This window comes from Euphorbia lathyris, chromosome 2 (genome assembly GCF_963576675.1).
Source record: "Euphorbia lathyris chromosome 2, ddEupLath1.1, whole genome shotgun sequence".
NCBI classification, from domain to species: Eukaryota; Viridiplantae; Streptophyta; class Magnoliopsida; order Malpighiales; family Euphorbiaceae; genus Euphorbia; species Euphorbia lathyris.
Genome location: NC_088911.1, coordinates 113,709,268 through 113,728,685, shown reverse-complemented (window position 1 = coordinate 113,728,685; position 19,418 = coordinate 113,709,268). Strand labels below are relative to the sequence as shown.

The window sequence follows — 19,418 nt, the reverse complement described above, 5'->3', positions numbered from 1 at the left end:
TAAGATAGACGTGCTGCCCGGAGAAAGATCTAGTTACCTGAAAAATTAAAGAAGTCAAACCTCCCATAGTGAATTAATTATATGCAATGCATGAGTAATTTAACATTTATGTCACACACAATAATAATAATAATAATAATATATAATAATAATATATAATATAAGTGATCACACAATATGCTTTTCATAAAATTGTCTTATAAATAAATAGATAGGTGGCTTAATACATGTGTTGGACCCTAAACCTCAATACCCAATATAATAATCCACCAATAATCACCATATCACCTTTATCCAATAACTGGGGGACCGAGAATAACTCAACCGACCACACGCCCAGTTAGCTGGAGGACCGAGAATAACTCAACCGATTCCTTACCCAGCCTCACTTAAATCCAAAATCTACATATCATATAGCCCGAGAATATCTCAACCGAGCTTATCCATATATCACAACATTCACAATATTAGTATCATCAGTATCCAATAACCCGATAGTACCTGTGCGCATAAGGTCCTGATGCCGCTCACCAGGAAGCATGTCCATAACACGTATTTATCCACAAATAATTACGTATAAATTATTATAAACAAACTTTTATAAGTAAAAATAATACTTTACTTCAAATATCATGAAATCATTTATTATGGATGCAAATGTTAAATTCAAAATGCATAACATATAATTAACTCACAAATTGCTCCTAGCCGACTGTCCTAATTTTCAGGTACTGTTGCTCCTCCTACTGGTTGAGTATCTAAAAGAGATAATACTATTTTTAGAATTTATATAAGTTTAGGGAAATATTAAAATTTATTTTGTCTCGTTTTACAGATTGTCTACCGAAAATTCGGCAGAGTCTCCCCTATAAAACGGACATCCTCCTAGTAATAACTAGAGTCAACCCTGCAATAAAATACACTTCTATATTCAAAAATATTCAAAGTCCAAACCGGTACTCCATAGACTGCAATTATCAACCCGGTTCCATAACTGTCAATAATTCCAATACTTTACTTCTAAAATTACTCATCATCAAATATTATATAAACATATATATTTATAATTCATATTTATAATATCTATTCCGATCAAATTAACTAATCAATAATCTTAAGAGCATAATTAATTAATTATGCTTAATCCAATCTCCCTTCAACCATTATTTTTAAACTTATATATTCTGAATTTTTATTTGAATTAGGATTTAAAATTTATTTTTAACTCAACTTAATTTATTTTCTTTAATTTCACCCAACTATATACTTTCGTAATTTATAGAGACTAAACGGTAAGCAATTTGGCCAAAGTCCAAGAATTAATGTTACTCCAAATAATATTTAGGCCATTCTGAAATTAACCAACTATTTATTCTACACTTATTTTGTATGTCACCGGAAAATATCACCGTGGTCGGGATCCGCCTATCGGAAAAATTAAAGTTGATTATTTTGAGAAATTAATTATACCACTTTGTTTCTTATGATTCCAGGAGTCTAGAATCACTTTCAAAACATCCAAAATCAACCAGAAATTAAACTTTGGTTAGATTTCTTACTTTTTCCGGTGTAGCTCCGATTACACCTCAAAACTCCTTGCATGAATCAAAATCTAGTGTATCCATAGGTAAATCGACCCCCTGAGTCCATTTTTTGTATTAGAATTGCAAAATAATGAACATAGGACCAAGAAATAGAGAGAATAGCAAAAGTGACGGATTTTTTTCTCTCTAAACGATTTTTAAAAACTCAATATCTCACCATAAAACTTACATGTACTTGTAGCTGGAGTTGAGAGCTTTGTTTCGGTATAAGGAACGCCAAAAACGGTGAAGAAATGAGGAAGATTGAGGTTAGAGAAGATTGAGGAATGGAGATGGATATTCAACGCCTAAACGATCTGCGATGTGCAGATCTTATTTTCAAAAGAATTGGCCAATTTCTATATTAGTCCCTACATTTATAATATATTTTAAAAATTTCTCAAAAGTAATTATTCTTTAGTCTTAACTCCTACTAACTAATTCATTTTAGCAATTAGTTTAAATATATATATAAATTGGGGTATTATAACATCCATAATGTAAATTAATTTATTCCTAACATTTATGAGACGTTTGCTTCGGGGGTTTCACGAAAGGGTAATAGAAATAGAAAATTTTATTCATATTGTTTGTTTTGTGGTCTAATACATCACCAGCTCCCTGAACTTGTCCATAATAGTAGATTGACTCCCTGAACTTTGCAAGTGTCTCACCAGGTCCCTAAACTTTCTTATTTCGTATCACCAGGTCCCTAAACTTTTCCATAAAAATTTATTAGCTCCTTGAACTTTGCAAGCGTTTCACCAGCTCCCTAAACTTGCTTATTATGTAACAACTAAATATAAAAACCACAATACTAACTCTCGATCCTCATCATTTCGATAGGTAAATTACATACGTGGTGTACAACCTTTACCTATTTTCACACTTTGGTGTACAACCTTCAATTTTGCACACTAAAATGTACAACCTTTTGGTGACCTCCCACTAAAGTGTACAGTAGGTAATTGTGACCGGTCAACCCGAAGTCAACGCGCCACCTCAGCAATTTAACTTTTCTAAAAATAAAAAATTAACCCAATAAATAAAAAATTACTTTTATACCCTTTATAAAATCATTTTCTTCAACCTCCACTCTTATTTTCTTGCTACTCCATTTTCAAAAATTATTCTCTCTCTTCAACCTTCATACTTGTTTTCTTTCTACTCCATTTTTAAAAATTATTTCTCTCTCTAACTCTCATCTCTCTCATTCTCTCTCTAACTCTCATCTCTCTTTTATTTTCTCTCTCATCCCTCTCATCACTTCTTTCTTCATTACAACCCCATCTTTCAACCATTCAAAAAGCAGAAATCTTTCTGTCAGCAACGTTGCCAGCAATCAATGTCAAGAATTGAAGGAACCTCTGACTCCAGCAGCAGATTCTTTGGACACTTTTGTTCCAGATTCTGCCTCCATTGCTTCAAGCATAAAATACCATAGTGAATTCACACCTTCATTTTCCCCAGAACAATTCGACCTCCCTAAGGCATTTGTTGCTACTGCACAGAGTGTTCGTGATTCACTCATCATAAATTGGAATGCTACTTATGAGCTCTGTGAGAAGACTAATATGAAGCAAGCATATTATTTATCCATGGAATTTCAAACAACTAATTACAGAAAATGGACAGGAGGAAGTTGCAGAAAATTGGCTTGAGGTGAGGTATATGTAGTTGAATTCATTACCCTTCTCAATGTGGTTTTGCCTAATTTTCTGGTTTAAGGCATGATTTGTGAGTTTGGCTTTCGGCTGACAGATTGAAGAATGTGTTTTCAGATGGGGAATCCATGGGAAATACCATGAAATGATATCTCTTATTCGGTCAAATTTTATAGAGAAGTCGTTTTGAAGGAAGATGGAACTAAAGAGTGGGTTGGAGGAGAAAACATAATAGCTGTAGCCTATGATGTTCCAATTCCGGGTTATAAAACAAAGACCACAATAAATCTTCGGTTATGGTCTACCAAAGTTACGCCAGAAGAATTTGATTTGAGTGCTTTTAATGATGGAGATCATGCCAAAGCTTATGCAGCTATGAAGAATGCTGAGAAGGTTAATTAGTTAACCTTCTAAATGCTAATTATACTTCTATTTATCATTAACAAGTCTGATCATGTTTCTGTCGTCATCAGATTTGCTACATATTATAAGAGTTAGAGAGAGAAGTGATGAGAGAGAAAATAAAAGAGAGATGAGAGTTAGAGAGAGAATGAGAGAGATGAGAGTTAGAGAGAGAAATAATTTTTGAAAATGGAGTACAAAGAAGAAAACAAGTATGGAGGTTGAAGAGAGAGAAATAATTTTTGAAAATGGAGTAGAAAGAAAATAAGGGTGGAGATTGAAGTAGATGATTTTATAAAGGGTATAAAAGTAATTTTATATTTATTGGGTTGATTTTTTATTTTTAGAAAAGTTAAATTGCTGAGGTGGCGCATTGACTTCGGGTTGACCGGTCACAATTACCTGCTGTACACTTTAGTGGGAGGTCACCAAAAGGTTGTACATTTTAGTGTGCAAAATTGAAGGTTGTACACCAAAGTGTGAAAATAGGTAAAGGTTGTACACCACGTATGTAATTTACCCTCATTTCGATCTCTCAATCCTGCAACACTAACTAGGGATGGCAACGAGTAGGGTACCCGTCGGTAGTGCCAATCCTGAACCCTTACCCGTTTATTTTTAAATTACCCGTACCCGTCCCATTACCCTAACGGGTATACCTTTTGCATCCCGTATCCGTCCCATTTAATTCGCGGGTACCCGTGGGTACCCTTACCCGTTAAGAATCAATAATAAAACAAAAAAAAAAAAACATTACAAATTTAACAAAGTATAAATTTAATAATTAATACATCTAAAACTCGAAAAAATTAAACTTTAATCAATAAGAATAAAGTATCTTAGTTTCATCATTCAATGGTTGAAGAACATAAGGTTGTAGTTCAAATATCACATCTTACATCTAAAAAACAATAATATTTTTTAATATATAAAAGAGTTATGACGGGTACCGGGTACCCTGGGGGTATTCACATACCCGTTCCGTTCTCATGCCTAACACTAACTCTTATAATAGGTTGAAAGGTAGGGGTAGAGAAAAAATTACCCCACAAATAGATGAAGATATATTTTTAGAATTTAGGTTTAATAATTTTTTGTATTTAATTGTTACGGAATAAGCAAGTTTAAGGAGCTGGTGAGACACTTGCAAAGTTCAGTTTTGGGTTTACACTTACTCCTTACTCCTATGATTTCACTATCCAACCCCCTCTTTTCTATTCTCTTTCCTCTCCTATACTAACTTCAACTTCTACCTTGCTTATAAAATTCTAATTCAGGCCTTGTTTGATAACATCATTTATCACTTAAATTAAAATGTTAAGCACTTATTTAATTTAAGTGTGTTTGATAATAGTTTTTTGTCCAACACTTAAATTAGTCAATTAAGTTAAAATTCATTTATTTTGATAAGTCAAAATATTTAACTTAACATTTTAAGTTAAACATTATAACTAATATTTTTTATATTCAACACTTATTTTTAGTATTTATCAAATAGTTACATCATTAATACTTTCAGCACTTATAAGATTCATCACTTAAAATTCAGTACTTATTTTTTCAGCACTTAATTTTCAGTTTTATCAAACAACACCTTAGTCTATATTTTACTTTTAATTTTCTTAGTTCATATATTTATTTATTTATTACTTTTTTTATCTTTGAATTAATTTTTTTTTGGTAGGGAAAGGAAAGAAAAAAACAAAACACCAAAACGCTCTAGCCCGGGATTAGCCTAGGAAAGCTAACTCTCACATTATCTTCAAAGAGCAAAGGTAGCAGGAACTCCGGGGGGGGGGGGGGGGGAGAGAAAATAGACACGCCCATGGCCCTCTCATGGCCTTCCGCAGCAAGCCGATCCGCCACCCGATTCTGTTATCTGTAAATATGGCAAAAAATGATTGTATCGAAAGAGGAGCAAATCCTTCTAATTGCTTTAATTAAATTCTGGCTCCCTAAACACAGAGCTCTTCTATCTGCAATCATATTAACCGCTTCGAGATTGTCTGACTCTACGAGCAGCTTTCTAATCCCCAGATCCTCTGTCATTCTAAGCCTTGAAAAGATATCCCAGAGCTCAGCAATAAACGAAGAACCCAATCCCAGATTCTGTGCAAAACCCGACAACCAAGCACCACCTGCATCTCTCAAAACACTACCTGCAGCAATTCTCTCGTTCTTATTGCACGACCCATCACTATTCAACTTCACCACCCCCTCACCTGGTCTTCCTCATCCTAACAGATGAACAACCGTCCCTTGGATAGCCCCGACTATACTATCAACTTTAAAACTCTCAATAATTAATTTTATTTTATTTATCCTTGCACTTATATATTTTTATTTTCTTAAAAAACATTTTTGACTAAAATTACTTTTTATTTATTTTTGTTTTGATTTATATACTTTTTGATTTATATTTTTTTTTATCTCTATACTAATTTCATTTTTTATAGCTATAATTATTTATTTGTATTTATGAAAAATAATTTTGACCAATTTTTTTCTTTTATCGTGTTATTCAAATTTAATATTTATTTTTAATTATTTCAAAATGATTATTTTCTTTTTAAAATAAAATATTTATGTATTTCTTTAATTAATTTTATTTCAGTTTAATCAGTTTCACCATCTTTTAATTTTAATTGTTGAAGTAATTAATTTTAATTATTATATTTACATGTGATTAATTTGTTAATATAAACTGTTAAAAACAATCCAAACTCATTGGAACCAAACGATCACAAAAAGAATATGTATTTATATTAGGCCTAATACACAAATGACCCTGAACTTGTCCAAATGTTGCAACTGCCCCCCTCAACTTTCAATTGTAACAACTTACCCCTTAAACTTGTCCAATTGTAAAACATAACCCCAAATTGGGAATTTTTTACCCCGTATTTGAAGCAACCGTAAAAAAGTTTCCCCGGATTCGTATCACGCCAAAGATCTGATTATCATACTCCACGAGCGTTGCAGATTTTGTATTTCACGTGTTTCTTCAATTGCAGTCCATATCAGCAATTTGGGGTTGTGTTTTACAATTGGACAAGTTTAAGGGGTAAGTTGTTACAATTGAACAAGTTTCAGGGGTAAATTGTTACAATTGAAAGTTAGAAGGGGCAGTTGTAACATTTGAATAAGTTTAAGGGATTATTTGTGTATTAGATCTTTATATTATCCCATTCCTTTCTCAATCTTTTCGAATTTTATTTAAACCAAATGCCCCTTACCATGTGGTTGGAGTGGAGTGGTAAAGAAGTAAATATAAAATTACATTTCGTAATTGTTTTAAAAAGAGAATTATAGAAGGAAGATTTCCACCGACGCAGGCAGGATAGAAAGAGCGTCTGGTCGGGATCAGCCCACCAGCAACAATCATAACCACAAGATCAAACCACCAAACTTGAATACCCTTTTACTCAACTCTTGCAACTGTGATCTATCTCTCCTTCCCTTCTCTCCTTTTAAATCCGCCAAAACGGATTTCTATAAGGATATTGATTGGAGCACTGACAGAATGGCTACTTCAGGCGGCGGCCGCTACATGGCTTTTTCTCCATCTCCTTCCGCCCCTCACTCTCCTCACCTCTCTGGCCTCCGTTCCGCCTCCACCGCTCTTGTTGAGCAGGAAAAGTAGACTTCTTTCTTTCCTTCACTTTCCTATTAGGGATCTAATCAATTGTTACTAGGATCTAGCTTTTTTTTAATTATTGGTCTTTTATGTCTACTTGTTGCTCTCTGATTCAATTAGATTTCCTAGACTTCGCTCCTGCCTCTTTGATCTTGGTGTTGAATTTAGTGTGTCCGATCTAGCTATTGATCGTACTGTTCAGTGATGATTTTTGTTGGGTTAGTTTGAGTGTTACTGGAGAAAGTAAGAAGTACCTTTTTTTTTATTCATCGGATCATCTGTTCTGAGACTTTTTTGGTTTCTGCTTATGTGCTTTTCATTTGGTATACATTTTACTAGTTTCTTAGCTGTTATGAAACCCTCCTGTGCTGAAGTTTACTTTTTCTATTGGATTTTGACTCTCATTTTGTTGGAGGAAGTTTTAAAGTCTATGCTACCTCTTTCACAGCATGGAACTTCATAATTACTGATATGTGATGCAATGTAGAATTCTTTGACTTTATGGTTTTTATCATATGAACTTCAATAACAACTTTCATTTCCTTTTAAGTACTCTGTATCTGATTACTTATTTATTTGACTATGTCTGAGTAGGTGAAATACCTCATTTTTTCTCGAAAAGCATTTTGCAATTTGACTTTCTTAAGATGGACATGTTTTTTTGAATGACAACTACTACTAGCCATGAATTAATGTTTAGCTGCTTACGTTTGGTTTCATTTTCTGTGACAGATATCTTTCAGAATTACTAGCAGAGCGGTACAAACTAAGTCCATTCATGACTGTAATCCCTCACACCTATAGACTATTAAGCCAGGGTAAGTTATGGAAAAAGTTGATCGATCATGAGAATTTCTTTTGTTGTTATAAGGAGATACAATGAATCCAAAACTTGATTACTTACCGCTATCTGTGTGTGTGTAGATTGATTAGGATCATGAGATCTAAATCAATGGATAAGTTATTTTTCAGTATATTGCACTGTTTCTTTAAATGTTGACTGAAAACTCAAGAATATACATGTATATATATGTGTTTGGCTCTATTGTGGGAAATGCGGGCGTGCTAGAGAATTCTAGTATTCTTGAACTATGAAATTGAATTGAGTGCGCTTTCTAACTTCTAAATATCAAACGACTTGAAGGAATAAAGAGATCTAAAATTCCAAAGGATTCGATTATCAAAACGATACCGGCCTTATAGAAATGATTAAGAACAAACAAAACAAAATTGAAAGGAAATGATGTGCTTGGATTGAAATTAAACTGAATGTCTACAGACTGAGAAATAAAGTTGAAAAGGAAAAACTGAAACCGAGAATTCTAAATATGCTGAAGTCTAGAGGTAATTTGCTAGAGTTTTGCTTGGGTGTGTTGAGTTGTTCAGTTCCATCTTGATTTCTGCCTTTTATAGATATTGGGAGTAACTTCCTATTGTTTCCATCATCCACGTTCTCCACCATATCAAATAACTGCTCCACTTTAACTTCCACGATGAATTGATTCTGATGCTTTCTATTTTTTCTGCTTTTTAATTGGCTCACAAAATACACGTTAAAATATTAAATGGCACTTGGTTCCCTTAAGTTTTCTTCAAGTCTCCCCTGATGTTCACTCTAGAAAAATCTACTACTTGGACGTAGCCAATTAATATATTAAAAATATACAAAAGCCAAAAAATTTAATTATGGTGTGCAAACAATATGTATAAATTTTTTTATTGGTAAGGAACATATTCAAGTTTATAAGAGTTCTCCTTGGTAGATCAAGATTAAGAAAATTGTGAAGTTCTAAAGTAGTCTCGTCCTCTAGCTTTTACTTTATTTTATTTATTATCAGTAGGGATTTTTGGTTCAAAATTAGTAACTCAATGGGTGCGAAGCACTTGTTGATTGAAGACAACGTATTGTACATCAAAATGGTGCTGTTATATAAAAAATTAAGAATTTTTAAAGCAGTGAACTATTTGCGTGAGTTTTGTGCTTTTAGCTGTCTTTTCTTTCTTAGTGCATTGTCAAGTTGGAGAACAGTACGTGCATGGCTAAACCATTACTTTTCATCTAATTGTCTAAGATGTGGTTTGGTTGGATTCAATATATCTATTTCCTTGTATGAAAGTTTAGAAACTCATCTGTGAGTTAATGCTTAATATTCTTTTATGTGGACTTAATCCCGTGATGGTCGGTTTCATGGAATAGAGACACTTTAGCTTTAATTGCATATGCAAATAGGTAAATATTTAGTTGTATGGGACTGATTGGGGTTTGGCTTTTCTTCCCATGGCTGATTCTTTGGCCATCTTGCTATTGGAATCATTTTAAACATTGGGAGTGATGAGGGTAGATTATTGCTGAAGAGGCTTTTACTTATAGTTTGTAGAGGATTAGAGGTGTAAAGGGGAGAAAAATAGAGAAAAAAAAGGGTTCATCCTTTGGCTATGAGAATATGTTGTAAATTTATTTCAGTGTCCATTGTGAGCATAAAATGTTGGCGCATGTGAATGCATTTGCATATCCTTAATCTGGTCATTAGGCTGTTGAAATCCAATTCTTTCTACAAATCACCATGGTGGTGGTTCCCTACATGCTTAATCATTAAAAGGATAAGTGCATTTATCAATATGGCGTTGCTGTATACTAAGTGGAAGCATATGTAACTGTGAATATTATCCACATAACCAAACCAAGATGATTAAAATGGAGACGTTTATGTGATAAAGTTTTTGTTACGGTATTGTAGGGATAATTATCAGGACTCCTACCACGTGAAGCTTTTCCTTGAGCAATGTTTTGGTCCTTGTTGCTACCCATTTTTGTCCCTATTGTTTCTCTAACATAACTGTATACCTACCGACACTTGCTAAAATTGGTCATTCTTAGGGTCCTTTTCTCAAGTATTAGGATGTCCTCAACTGTGTTATGCTGAGGAAATTGCTATAGTCTATATGCTTGACAGACACAAGTTGCATATCCTCGAGATGAAAGACTTGTCAAACTTCCTGTCACACATGATCTCTTTCTCCCATTCATTGTTTGTCTCGTATTGTTGCAGCTTTTGTTGCAAAAGTTATCTGCAATGTGCTGAAATGAAGTCATTAAAAACTACGTGTGAGGTCAATTTATTATATTGTGACTGTGAAAGGTTCAGAAACATCTACAATAGTTCCAAAGCTTTTCTTCAGGCAAATATTGTTCAGGATTGATTTTCTAGAAAAAGAGATTTTTAGCTTCAATGCAATCGTGGGCAGTTCACTTTTGTTTATCCTTGAAATTTTTAAACAATAAATTGATGAAAGTGGTTGAGGATGGAAAACATGATGGTGCTTGGTGGGCATCTCAAGTATGGAACTTATTGTGTAGTGTGACCATCACTGTTGAAACTTAGGGCATAATCTCTCTGGAAATCATCTACATACAAGAATTACTTAGCCATTATTTTTTCTTTCTGATTTCTTGATAATCCTTAAATAGTAATTCAATATAAAATGAAATTGACGCTGTGATTTATAATGATTTAGACCAACTAGATTTAAAAAAATATTTGATTTATTTTTCAGTATATGCCTTTGTATATCATCAAGGAAGAACCCTTCTCTTCCTTGATGGCTTGCCAACATCTCGGACAGCATATTCTGAAACTCGCTTAAAAAATGTTGTTCTTTGAAATTGCACACAGTATCAATCTGCATAAATCATAGAGCATAGGGAGAATTATACAGCTCTTGGTGGTCTATCACGCAAGAAGGATAATAATGTTGAAGATCAAGTGCATTTTCAAATTGTCAGAGGCATCATCATGGATAAGTTGAAAATAGGTTGGAGTATGATTTAGCCATGACATATAGGAGTGGATGCATAGGTGGCTTGGTGCTGAAAAGAAATGGATTTAGTTACTCACAGGAAAGACGAAAACTACTGGGCCAAACATACTGACTAATGTAGTAAGAAGAGCAATGTAGTATAGTACCTTATCCTGAGTTTCCCCCTAGTTGGGTGGAGGAAGATCCATGTAGCCAACTTTATCTAGCTTGGGACTGGAGTTGAGTTAGTTCATCGTGTGGCCTTGTTTATGCAGCTTTTTTTTTTTTGTGTCAAATTATAAAATCTCTCTTTTTTTATTGCGACATCTAAGGCTTCATTTGGTGCAAGCAACTAGAATTTAGATGTCATAGGAGTTTGGTGGGACAGACAAGCCTTTAGACAAGTTAAGAACTATAGGGTGAAAATGTTAATTTTATTACTTCGGGGAGTAATTTAGAGACAGTAATTTCATTAATTTTTCCCCATGTAATTGAAAAGCCAAGTTATGAGTAGTTGAAAAATGAAGGTATAACAACTGGATATACAAACCCCCATCAGTCCTTTACAGTGAGTGCATCACGGTTTGAGAGGAAGAGAAAGCTTGTCCAAATCTTATGTGAAGGAATATGTACAGTAGGACAATCTTCACTGAAAATTTTGGTTCAGTACAGTGTTGATTGTATTAGAAACCTTACTTTAGTTTTACTTTAAAAGTAGGATAATACCTTGCCTGATCACTTTTGGAAGTGATCTGCCACTTTAAATAGGTAGGAACTGATATCTTGATTACTCGTTGGTCAAATAATATCATTAAGGAGAACTCATCGACATATTCATAATTTTGTTTAGCATGCTAGATTTCAACTAGATCTTTCCTTCTCTGTTTTTCCTTTTCTGATTGAACTACTCTTGTGGTGTATATTACACATAAATTTGGCATATGTAGAGGCTGACCTTGCAGAAAAAACAAGAGACTTGGTATTAGTAGGTTGTTTGCCTTCTAATTTTTGGGTTTATCCTTTACAAGGAATAACATTTTTTTGTTCTTTAATGTTAACTACATGCAAAGTTTGTGGACTCCGGTGCTAATGTTTGGTGGTGAGGAATTTTGAGGTTGCTTTATTTGTTTATGCTTGTTGTGATGTTTAACGTCCTGCAATTACATAACTAGGGATTATCTGTTATTAACTACTCAGCCTTATGTTTTATCCACTAATTTATCAGAATGTCCTGCGTTATCTTTACTTACATAACTTGGGTTATCGGTTATTAACTACTTGGCCTTATGCTTTGTCCACTAATTTATCAAGACTATGTGTAAGTGTGTTGTTTCATTATTTTTGCATGTAGTAGGATAGGACTAAACTATATGGCCCTTAACATTTTTAGGCTAACTGCTGAAGTTTACATATATTTATGGGGCAAGCACAGATTCTTAACTAACTCAGTTAACAATCCGTTTTGTCTATCCATTTTGTGGTGACTGCTAACCAATCTGTTAACAACTGCTAACTAGTACATCTTGTTCTTGAAAATTGACATTTTTGGAGCAGAAATATTGCGTGTAACCACACTGTTGGGGAATGCATCAGTTTTAGGTCAAAGTGGGCTTGAACATGCTAGCCCTCTGTCTTCTGGAGGAATATTTTCAAACGGAGCAGCTGATGCAAATGGATGGGCATCACGGTTTCAATCAGAAGTACGGATACTAACCATTAACATAACCTTCTTTTTTCCATCTAATGTTGCTGTTTTCTAGAAGCATTTCTGACTAGATGATTTGCATTTTATTCTAACTGTTAACTTTATTTGAGTTTGTAGTTTATGTTTCAGAGTATTTTCATGGAAGGGAGTCTGATTCTGAGGCTAACTACATGGACCTACGATAATAGATCTTAACTTCCACATGCTGTTTCAGAAAAAAAAAATAGACAGCTTTACGTTATTGCCTATGCTATTTTCGTCTTATTAAGTTTCACAAGGTGCCAGTATATGATTTTATTCCCGTCTAATTTTGATAACAAAATGGCGATCGAACCACTATTACATGAATTGTTTTGCAAAGCTTTAGGATTTACTTTGGATTTTCTTCTAGTAACTTGCCTGACATGCAAAGTACTAGGTTTAGGGTTGTCTAACTCAAGAATCCGAAGGCAAATGGAGCATAAACTTTGTGCAGCATTCGGATGTTTAGTTTCTCAAATATTTTAGATCATGCAAGTGTTACCATAGTGGCATCATATGCCTCATTTGAAGTAAAAGATAACAAGTCTGTTCAACAGCTGTGGTTGTCAGGTTTATCCATCATTTTGTCCTCTTCATGTGTAGCATAGAAGCATCCAAATTGACTGCTTTATTTATTTGTATGCTTGAATATAACGCTTGCTATGAGCATCTTACAGTTGTACATGTCAGGGTGCCGTTTTTTCTTAGTACAATTTCCCTCTTTTGTGGCGTGATGAATTATGCACCTTCTGTTGAGCCATAAGCTGTAAATGCATTTGAGGTTCTCTGGAGCTTTTTGTCATTTTTAACTGCCGATGAAAAGTGAGGCAGCTATATTTTTTCTTTATCTTAGTGTGGTTTGACAACATTTAGAACTACATTGTGCAGATGTCGGGTTTATTACAGCCCTCATCAGCACACTGGCTCAGTTCTCAAGGCAGCTCATCTGGTCTCATTGTTAAAAGAACTCTCAGAGTTGATATCCCTGTCGACAAATATCCTAATGTATGGACCATTATTTCTTTTCATTGTATACATATTTATATTTTTTTATTTCCTGATGTTCATCTGTGTTTATGTACCAAAATTACTTTTGTTAGCAGTACAACTTTGTTGGGCGCCTGCTTGGCCCTAGGGGGAATTCTCTTAAGCGAGTGGAAGCCAGTACAGAGTGCCGTGTCCTGATTAGAGGGCGTGGAAGCATCAAGGATCCAGCTAGGGTAACGATGATATTTTATTTGTGCAGTGTTGATTGTGCTTACATTCTTGGTTCTGAATTTCACTAGGATTTGTTATTATGAATGGAACTGAATATTTTATAGTGAAAGAAATACAGGTTGACGCATGACCTGAAATTCTAAAGAATGGATTCTCTCCTAAGATTAATGAAGTCATGTCCTGAATAAAAGTGACTTTTTAACATTTTTATGACCAATTAAATCTGGCTGCCAACGGAACTATTCTTTTGTTGTTGATAATAGAGTAATTTTCCTTGTATGTTGTGGAAGATGTTGCAAGAAACTGTGTCTAGAAAAACCAGAGGTGTTGGCTGCATGTGTGCCACGTATAGAAGTCTATGTATATTTTCCAATATGCTTGGTGCTAGTTTGTATCAGTTACCCGATGATTGCTTGCTATGTGCTTCATATTCCTTTTCTGTATGTTTTTCATTTTGCTGTAAATTGTCTTATTATGTTAATGTTACATTGGTTAATTTTACAGGAAGAGATGATGAGAGGGAAGCCAGGATATGAGCATCTAAATGAACCTCTCCACATCTTAGTTGAGGCAGAATTACCTGTGGAAATAGTTGATGCTCGTTTAATGCAAGCACGGGAGATACTTGAAGATTTGTTGAAGCCAATTGTAAGTAGAGTTATCCTTATGTGAATTGATGAGTTGCTATTTCATTTATATCTAATCTCTTGTTTGCTGCATAGGATGAAACTCATGATTTCTATAAGAAGCAGCAGCTGAGAGAGCTAGCAATGTTGAATGGTACACTTCGCGAAGAAGGGTCGCCAATGTCAGGTTCTGTGTCTCCCTTCCATAACAGTCTTGGTATGAAGAGGGCCAAGACAAGGGGGTGATGGGTCCCCGTTCCGAGAGAGCTTTGAAGCTTGTGTGTTTGTCCTGCCAGAGGTGAGCAGTTCCTGTGTACTCCACAGGTGTTGCTGTGTCAGTCAGCCATTGCCTCCGACTGCCATCGGGGCACTGGTACTATTGGGTGCCAGTTCTAACTTGTTTCCCTATGAAGTGTGTTTATCTTAAGTTTGGAGAAGGTTTATTGACAATATCTCATAGTAAGGAGCCAGTTGAGTTGAGTTGAGTTGGGGGGTTTGCTTTATATGTTGGTTAAGGCAGTTTGGACTCCCAAGACTGCCACTGTACTATTAAAATTAGGGTTTATTAGAAGTGTGTATTAACAGTTTTGATAGATTGGAGAAAGGTATGGTTTGTATACAAATAGTGAGCTGAAAACAATCATCTACCCTAATGCATGATCTGATGTCTGGGATGATAGAATGTTTTTTTTTGTATATCAAACTTATTCTTTCTCCTCTCAAGTGAAATTTGGTTTCTTTTCTAGAATTATGTCTGTTTCAGATTGATTACAAAATTGAACTAGCAATTCTGGTATATGCTAAATCTGCTTGGCCAAGTAGTTTGAGAATAATTATGGTCTTTCTTTGAATCACAATGATTAATCCTTGCCATTCTATATATAGTCAATGAACAAGCACAGATTTTCAACCAGCAGCTTATACGTAGCTAACAAGTATTATAGCATTACATCTGTCTGGGTTCTATTTGTAGAACTATTTACATTGCAAATTCAACAAGGAATAAAGAATCACTTAATACATCATGCATTATGAACCTTCATTGTTATTGGAAAGCTTATCTAGAACTCTGCCTGGTTTAGACCTTATCTTCAACATCTTACTCATCCTCGTTTTCATCAATTCCGACCCACCGTGTGAAAGCAAACAGAAATTCCTTGAAATTCACCATTCCATTTTTGTCCCAGTCCATCTCTTCTGTAATTGTAAATGAGAAGGCTTTAACAATATGATAAAAGAAAAGCGCTAACATTTTTTATAACTAGAAGGCCTCAGCCAAATTGTAAGGTTCAGTTATGGAACTTCCTAACTTCAGTGTTTACCTAAACATTATAGAAAATCACGGCCAGGAAATCACTTGCACATGTTTTTCTCAGGCAATTTCGTTATGTTTAGGTAAACTCTGAACCATCTCAATCTTGCTGATAGACGAAATCTTTTCATTGCTATTCGGCCTGAGGTAAACTCTGATATGTAGCTAACAATTATTATGACACCTTAAATTCATGCAAAGAGAGAGAGAGAGAGACCAAATCTTTTCATTGCTATTCGGCCTGAGGAACGTTCCCCCGATTCATCTATGGCCTGAACCATCTCAATCTTGCTGACATAACCATCCTTGTTCTTGTCCAAGAAAACAAATGCGTCAACCAGTGTTTCGAATGTGGCCTCCAAATTTGGCATTCCCATACGTGATTTCTAGCATTGTCATGGAATACATATATGCTAATTGAATTGAGATCAATCATGTAAAATTTGGGAAGCAGTGACAATCATTTAAGATGTGAGTCATAACTTAAAATGCAGATAATAAAGCCATAGAAAATGGCTTAGTGGATACAGCCTGAGCAGCAGTTGGATCATCCTTGAGAAGATAGACAAGGCAAAGAAGTACAATAAACTCATTGAACTTCATCCCCATAACTTCATTAATATCACATGCCTGAAACAGATCAGTAATTTCCTCCTCTGAGAAAGCTATTTCCAGCTTATCAAAACATTTTCTAAGCTCTTCTTGATCAATTGCACCATTTGAATCCTCATCTACAAAATACAAAAAGAATGCTTACATGTAAGCCACTGCTTAAACAGTTGAATACATGCATATGTCTCACAAACCAAATAAGATTTGTATTGACATACTCAATTGTGCTTTCAAGTAATAACTTTCTATAATAGTTTGATTCTTACGTTCCATATCACATTGAGCAAGAACAACATGACATATAAATAATAATCTGCATTAGCTTATAGCTAAACTAATCATTCATTTGAAGAACAAGAGTGAGGGAACCGTGTCACATACCAAATTTCTCGAATATAGCTTTACAATTTCTTAGGCCCTCGTCAATTTTTGGAAACTTCAAAATTATGCTGTTGAATGATCTTACAGAACATCCTTCAGCTTCTCTGCGCCGCATAGCTTCGACCATTTTCGCCTCAAGCTTTGTTTCTGGTATCCAACTGACAGGCTTCCCCACTGCACCTCCCATTGTCAATTAACAAGACAAAAAGGGATGCAGGATATATTGTAGTTCTGCATGTGGTCACCAAATATAACAGAAAAATCTTAGAATGTGCACAGAAGAACAAACATAAACCAATACAATAAATATTCTTCAATTGGATGATCTAAAGAACAAGTACAGAAAAAACACAAATTCAGAGTAATAATTTATTCTCTGTGCACTCCAAGTTAAAGTTCAACTGCACCCAAAGCATACCATTTTACATCTACTCCTTAAGTTATTGCTTCAAGTTTTGAATCTATTTCCCTAAGTCCATTGCTTGCTGAAATTCATAGTACCCTATGATTAGAGTTATGCTATATTTTGAAGACACATACTGCTAATTACATGAGTATTTAACTACAGCAATTAGCAAAGAGTATTCTAATGAATGATAAAACCCCTGCTGCATTAATTATATATCCAGAAACCATCAAAACATACTGAATAGAGCTGTAGCAAAGAAATCCCTAAAATTACTCTACATAACGTTTGATGCAGCTCTCAATTTCGGATCACCATATCAATAATGAAAAGCAACAATGATCCGTATCATAATATCATTGACGCCATATACGATATATCCAATAGAACAGACAAGATCCGAAATACACTGCTAGTTATTAAGAATTATAGAACTCCATGATCAAGAATCGAATCGAATCAGGAAATAAAGTGGAAAGGAAATGATGAAAGAGTAAGAAGTCTTGCCAGAAATAAAATTGAGCAGCTTCCGAGTGATAAAAACCATAAAAGAGAGAGCGAAATATGAGATAAGCTTAAACAAGAAAAGAGAAAAGAGAAAAGAGAAAAAAGTGTATATTGTGAGAAGGTGACAAGGAGAAGAAGAAGAAGCAGTATTTGTGGAGCACCCACCACGTACGTTTTATGTGGTGATGCCACTAACTCACCATTTTCGTTGACTTTTCCATTTTAAACATAGCCGTTCAACTACCATATCATTTTCTTTCTTTTTCCTAAATAATTTTATGATTATTAACTAATTAAATGTGCTCATTTTGTCTCTAATAAATCATCATTTCACATGGATTGAATACTACTGCATACTTAAAGTCGTTTGATCCAATTATTCTCGTACGTTGTTAGTTATTTAATATTTGTTTAATATTTATCGCGTATATATTAGTTGGTACTACCCGTGGGTACCCTACCCGTTGTCATCCCTAACCTTGCTATGTTAGAGAAACAATGCTAGAGATTCGTTAAACCTGATGCGACTAGTTGGGTGTGGAAGCAGTTATAGGCGTTGAAAGTTCCTCCTAAGGTTCCAAATTTGATTGGGAGGGCCAAAAATGGAGTTATTCCTATAGCTGAAGTTTTTGTTAAGAAGTATGTTAATATTAATCATATGTGTGCTTTATATGGTGTGGAAGTTGAAAGTCTTATACATATGGTTTGTGGGTGTATACATTTGTTGTCCCCAAAAGGTGTGACACTAGCAAATGCACTAGGTACAAGTAATAAAGTAATAGAATATCATCGTCTCCACAGGAATAAACAAGCAGAAGTCATTAAACTCAATAAACGGAGGTCTAAAAACCAAAGAATGATCTTAGAGGATTCTAAGGATGCTCCAAGGCAAAATCGAAGATTGGAACCAAAGAAGAGGACCTGCGTGCATGAAAGGCTGTAGTTTCCAAATAGAAGCAAGAAAGAGAAGGAGTCGCATCTTAAATTCATAATGAGTTATCGTTCGAAAGATCGAAAAGATACCTATTTGGCTTGTCACTCAGAACCAACCTAGGTTTGTGGATCCTTCTCTGGAAAATCTTAGAAAGGAGTGACACGTAGGGAGGCACAAAAAGTTCCCTGCTCAACTCACCGGACTCAGAAACAGAGGCTTCAAAGGAAAAGGCTACTAGAAAAGTATAATGCATCGAAGAAAGTTCGAATTTGGAAAAGGAAAGAAAAGAAGGATTCTTTGGTTTCATTGGAGGTGAAAGAGGTTAAGATTGGGGATATTGTAATTCCTATTAATATCCTTAACTTTACTTATAGATTTCCAAAGAGAAGTTGGAGAAACAAAGCATCCTTTAGAGGAGGCAGAGGGTGAGGAAACTTTTGCTGAGTTCGAAAAATCGGAGTTGCCTAAGGATGGGCCTATGATTTACAGTGGGGTCACCATCTAAAAAAATCATCTTTGAAAAACCATCCAAGAGGGTTATCTTTGAAAAACCATCTAAAAAATCCTCAACACATCAAACCATTGTAATATTAGGGCCCACCTCAACGAGAA

General features: G+C 34.7%; 2 protein-coding genes across 4 annotated transcripts; one reads left to right on the top strand and one right to left on the bottom strand.

Moving 5' to 3' along the window:
* The first annotated feature begins 6,969 nt into the window (after positions 1-6,969).
* On the top strand, positions 6,970-15,402 carry LOC136219533 (KH domain-containing protein At5g56140). Of its 2 annotated transcripts, none has more exons than XM_066006966.1 (7): positions 6,970-7,288; positions 8,019-8,104; positions 12,639-12,784; positions 13,699-13,815; positions 13,914-14,030; positions 14,533-14,676; positions 14,751-15,402. In XM_066006966.1, exons 1-7 carry the CDS (start codon positions 7,173-7,175, stop codon positions 14,898-14,900), a joined length of 876 nt encoding a protein of 291 aa, XP_065863038.1. In that variant the 5' UTR covers positions 6,970-7,172; the 3' UTR covers positions 14,901-15,402. The 2 variants fall into 2 exon arrangements, with proteins under 2 accessions (XP_065863038.1, XP_065863037.1); XM_066006965.1 differs by having other exon boundaries at positions 13,911-14,030.
* Positions 15,403-15,557: 155 nt separating this feature from the next.
* On the bottom strand, positions 15,558-18,029 carry LOC136219534 (probable calcium-binding protein CML21). 2 transcript variants are annotated; one of them, XM_066006967.1, is made up of 5 exons: positions 17,873-18,029; positions 16,960-17,190; positions 16,495-16,697; positions 16,184-16,352; positions 15,558-15,851 (listed from the first exon to the last, which is right to left on the bottom strand). In XM_066006967.1, the coding sequence occupies exons 2-5, from the start codon at positions 17,144-17,146 to the stop codon at positions 15,754-15,756; spliced, it is 657 nt and encodes a 218-aa protein (XP_065863039.1). In that variant the 5' UTR covers positions 17,147-17,190; positions 17,873-18,029; the 3' UTR covers positions 15,558-15,753. The 2 variants fall into 2 exon arrangements, with proteins under 2 accessions (XP_065863039.1, XP_065863040.1); XM_066006968.1 differs by lacking the exon at positions 17,873-18,029 and adding an exon at positions 17,606-17,809.
* Between the last annotated feature and the right edge of the window lie 1,389 nt (positions 18,030-19,418).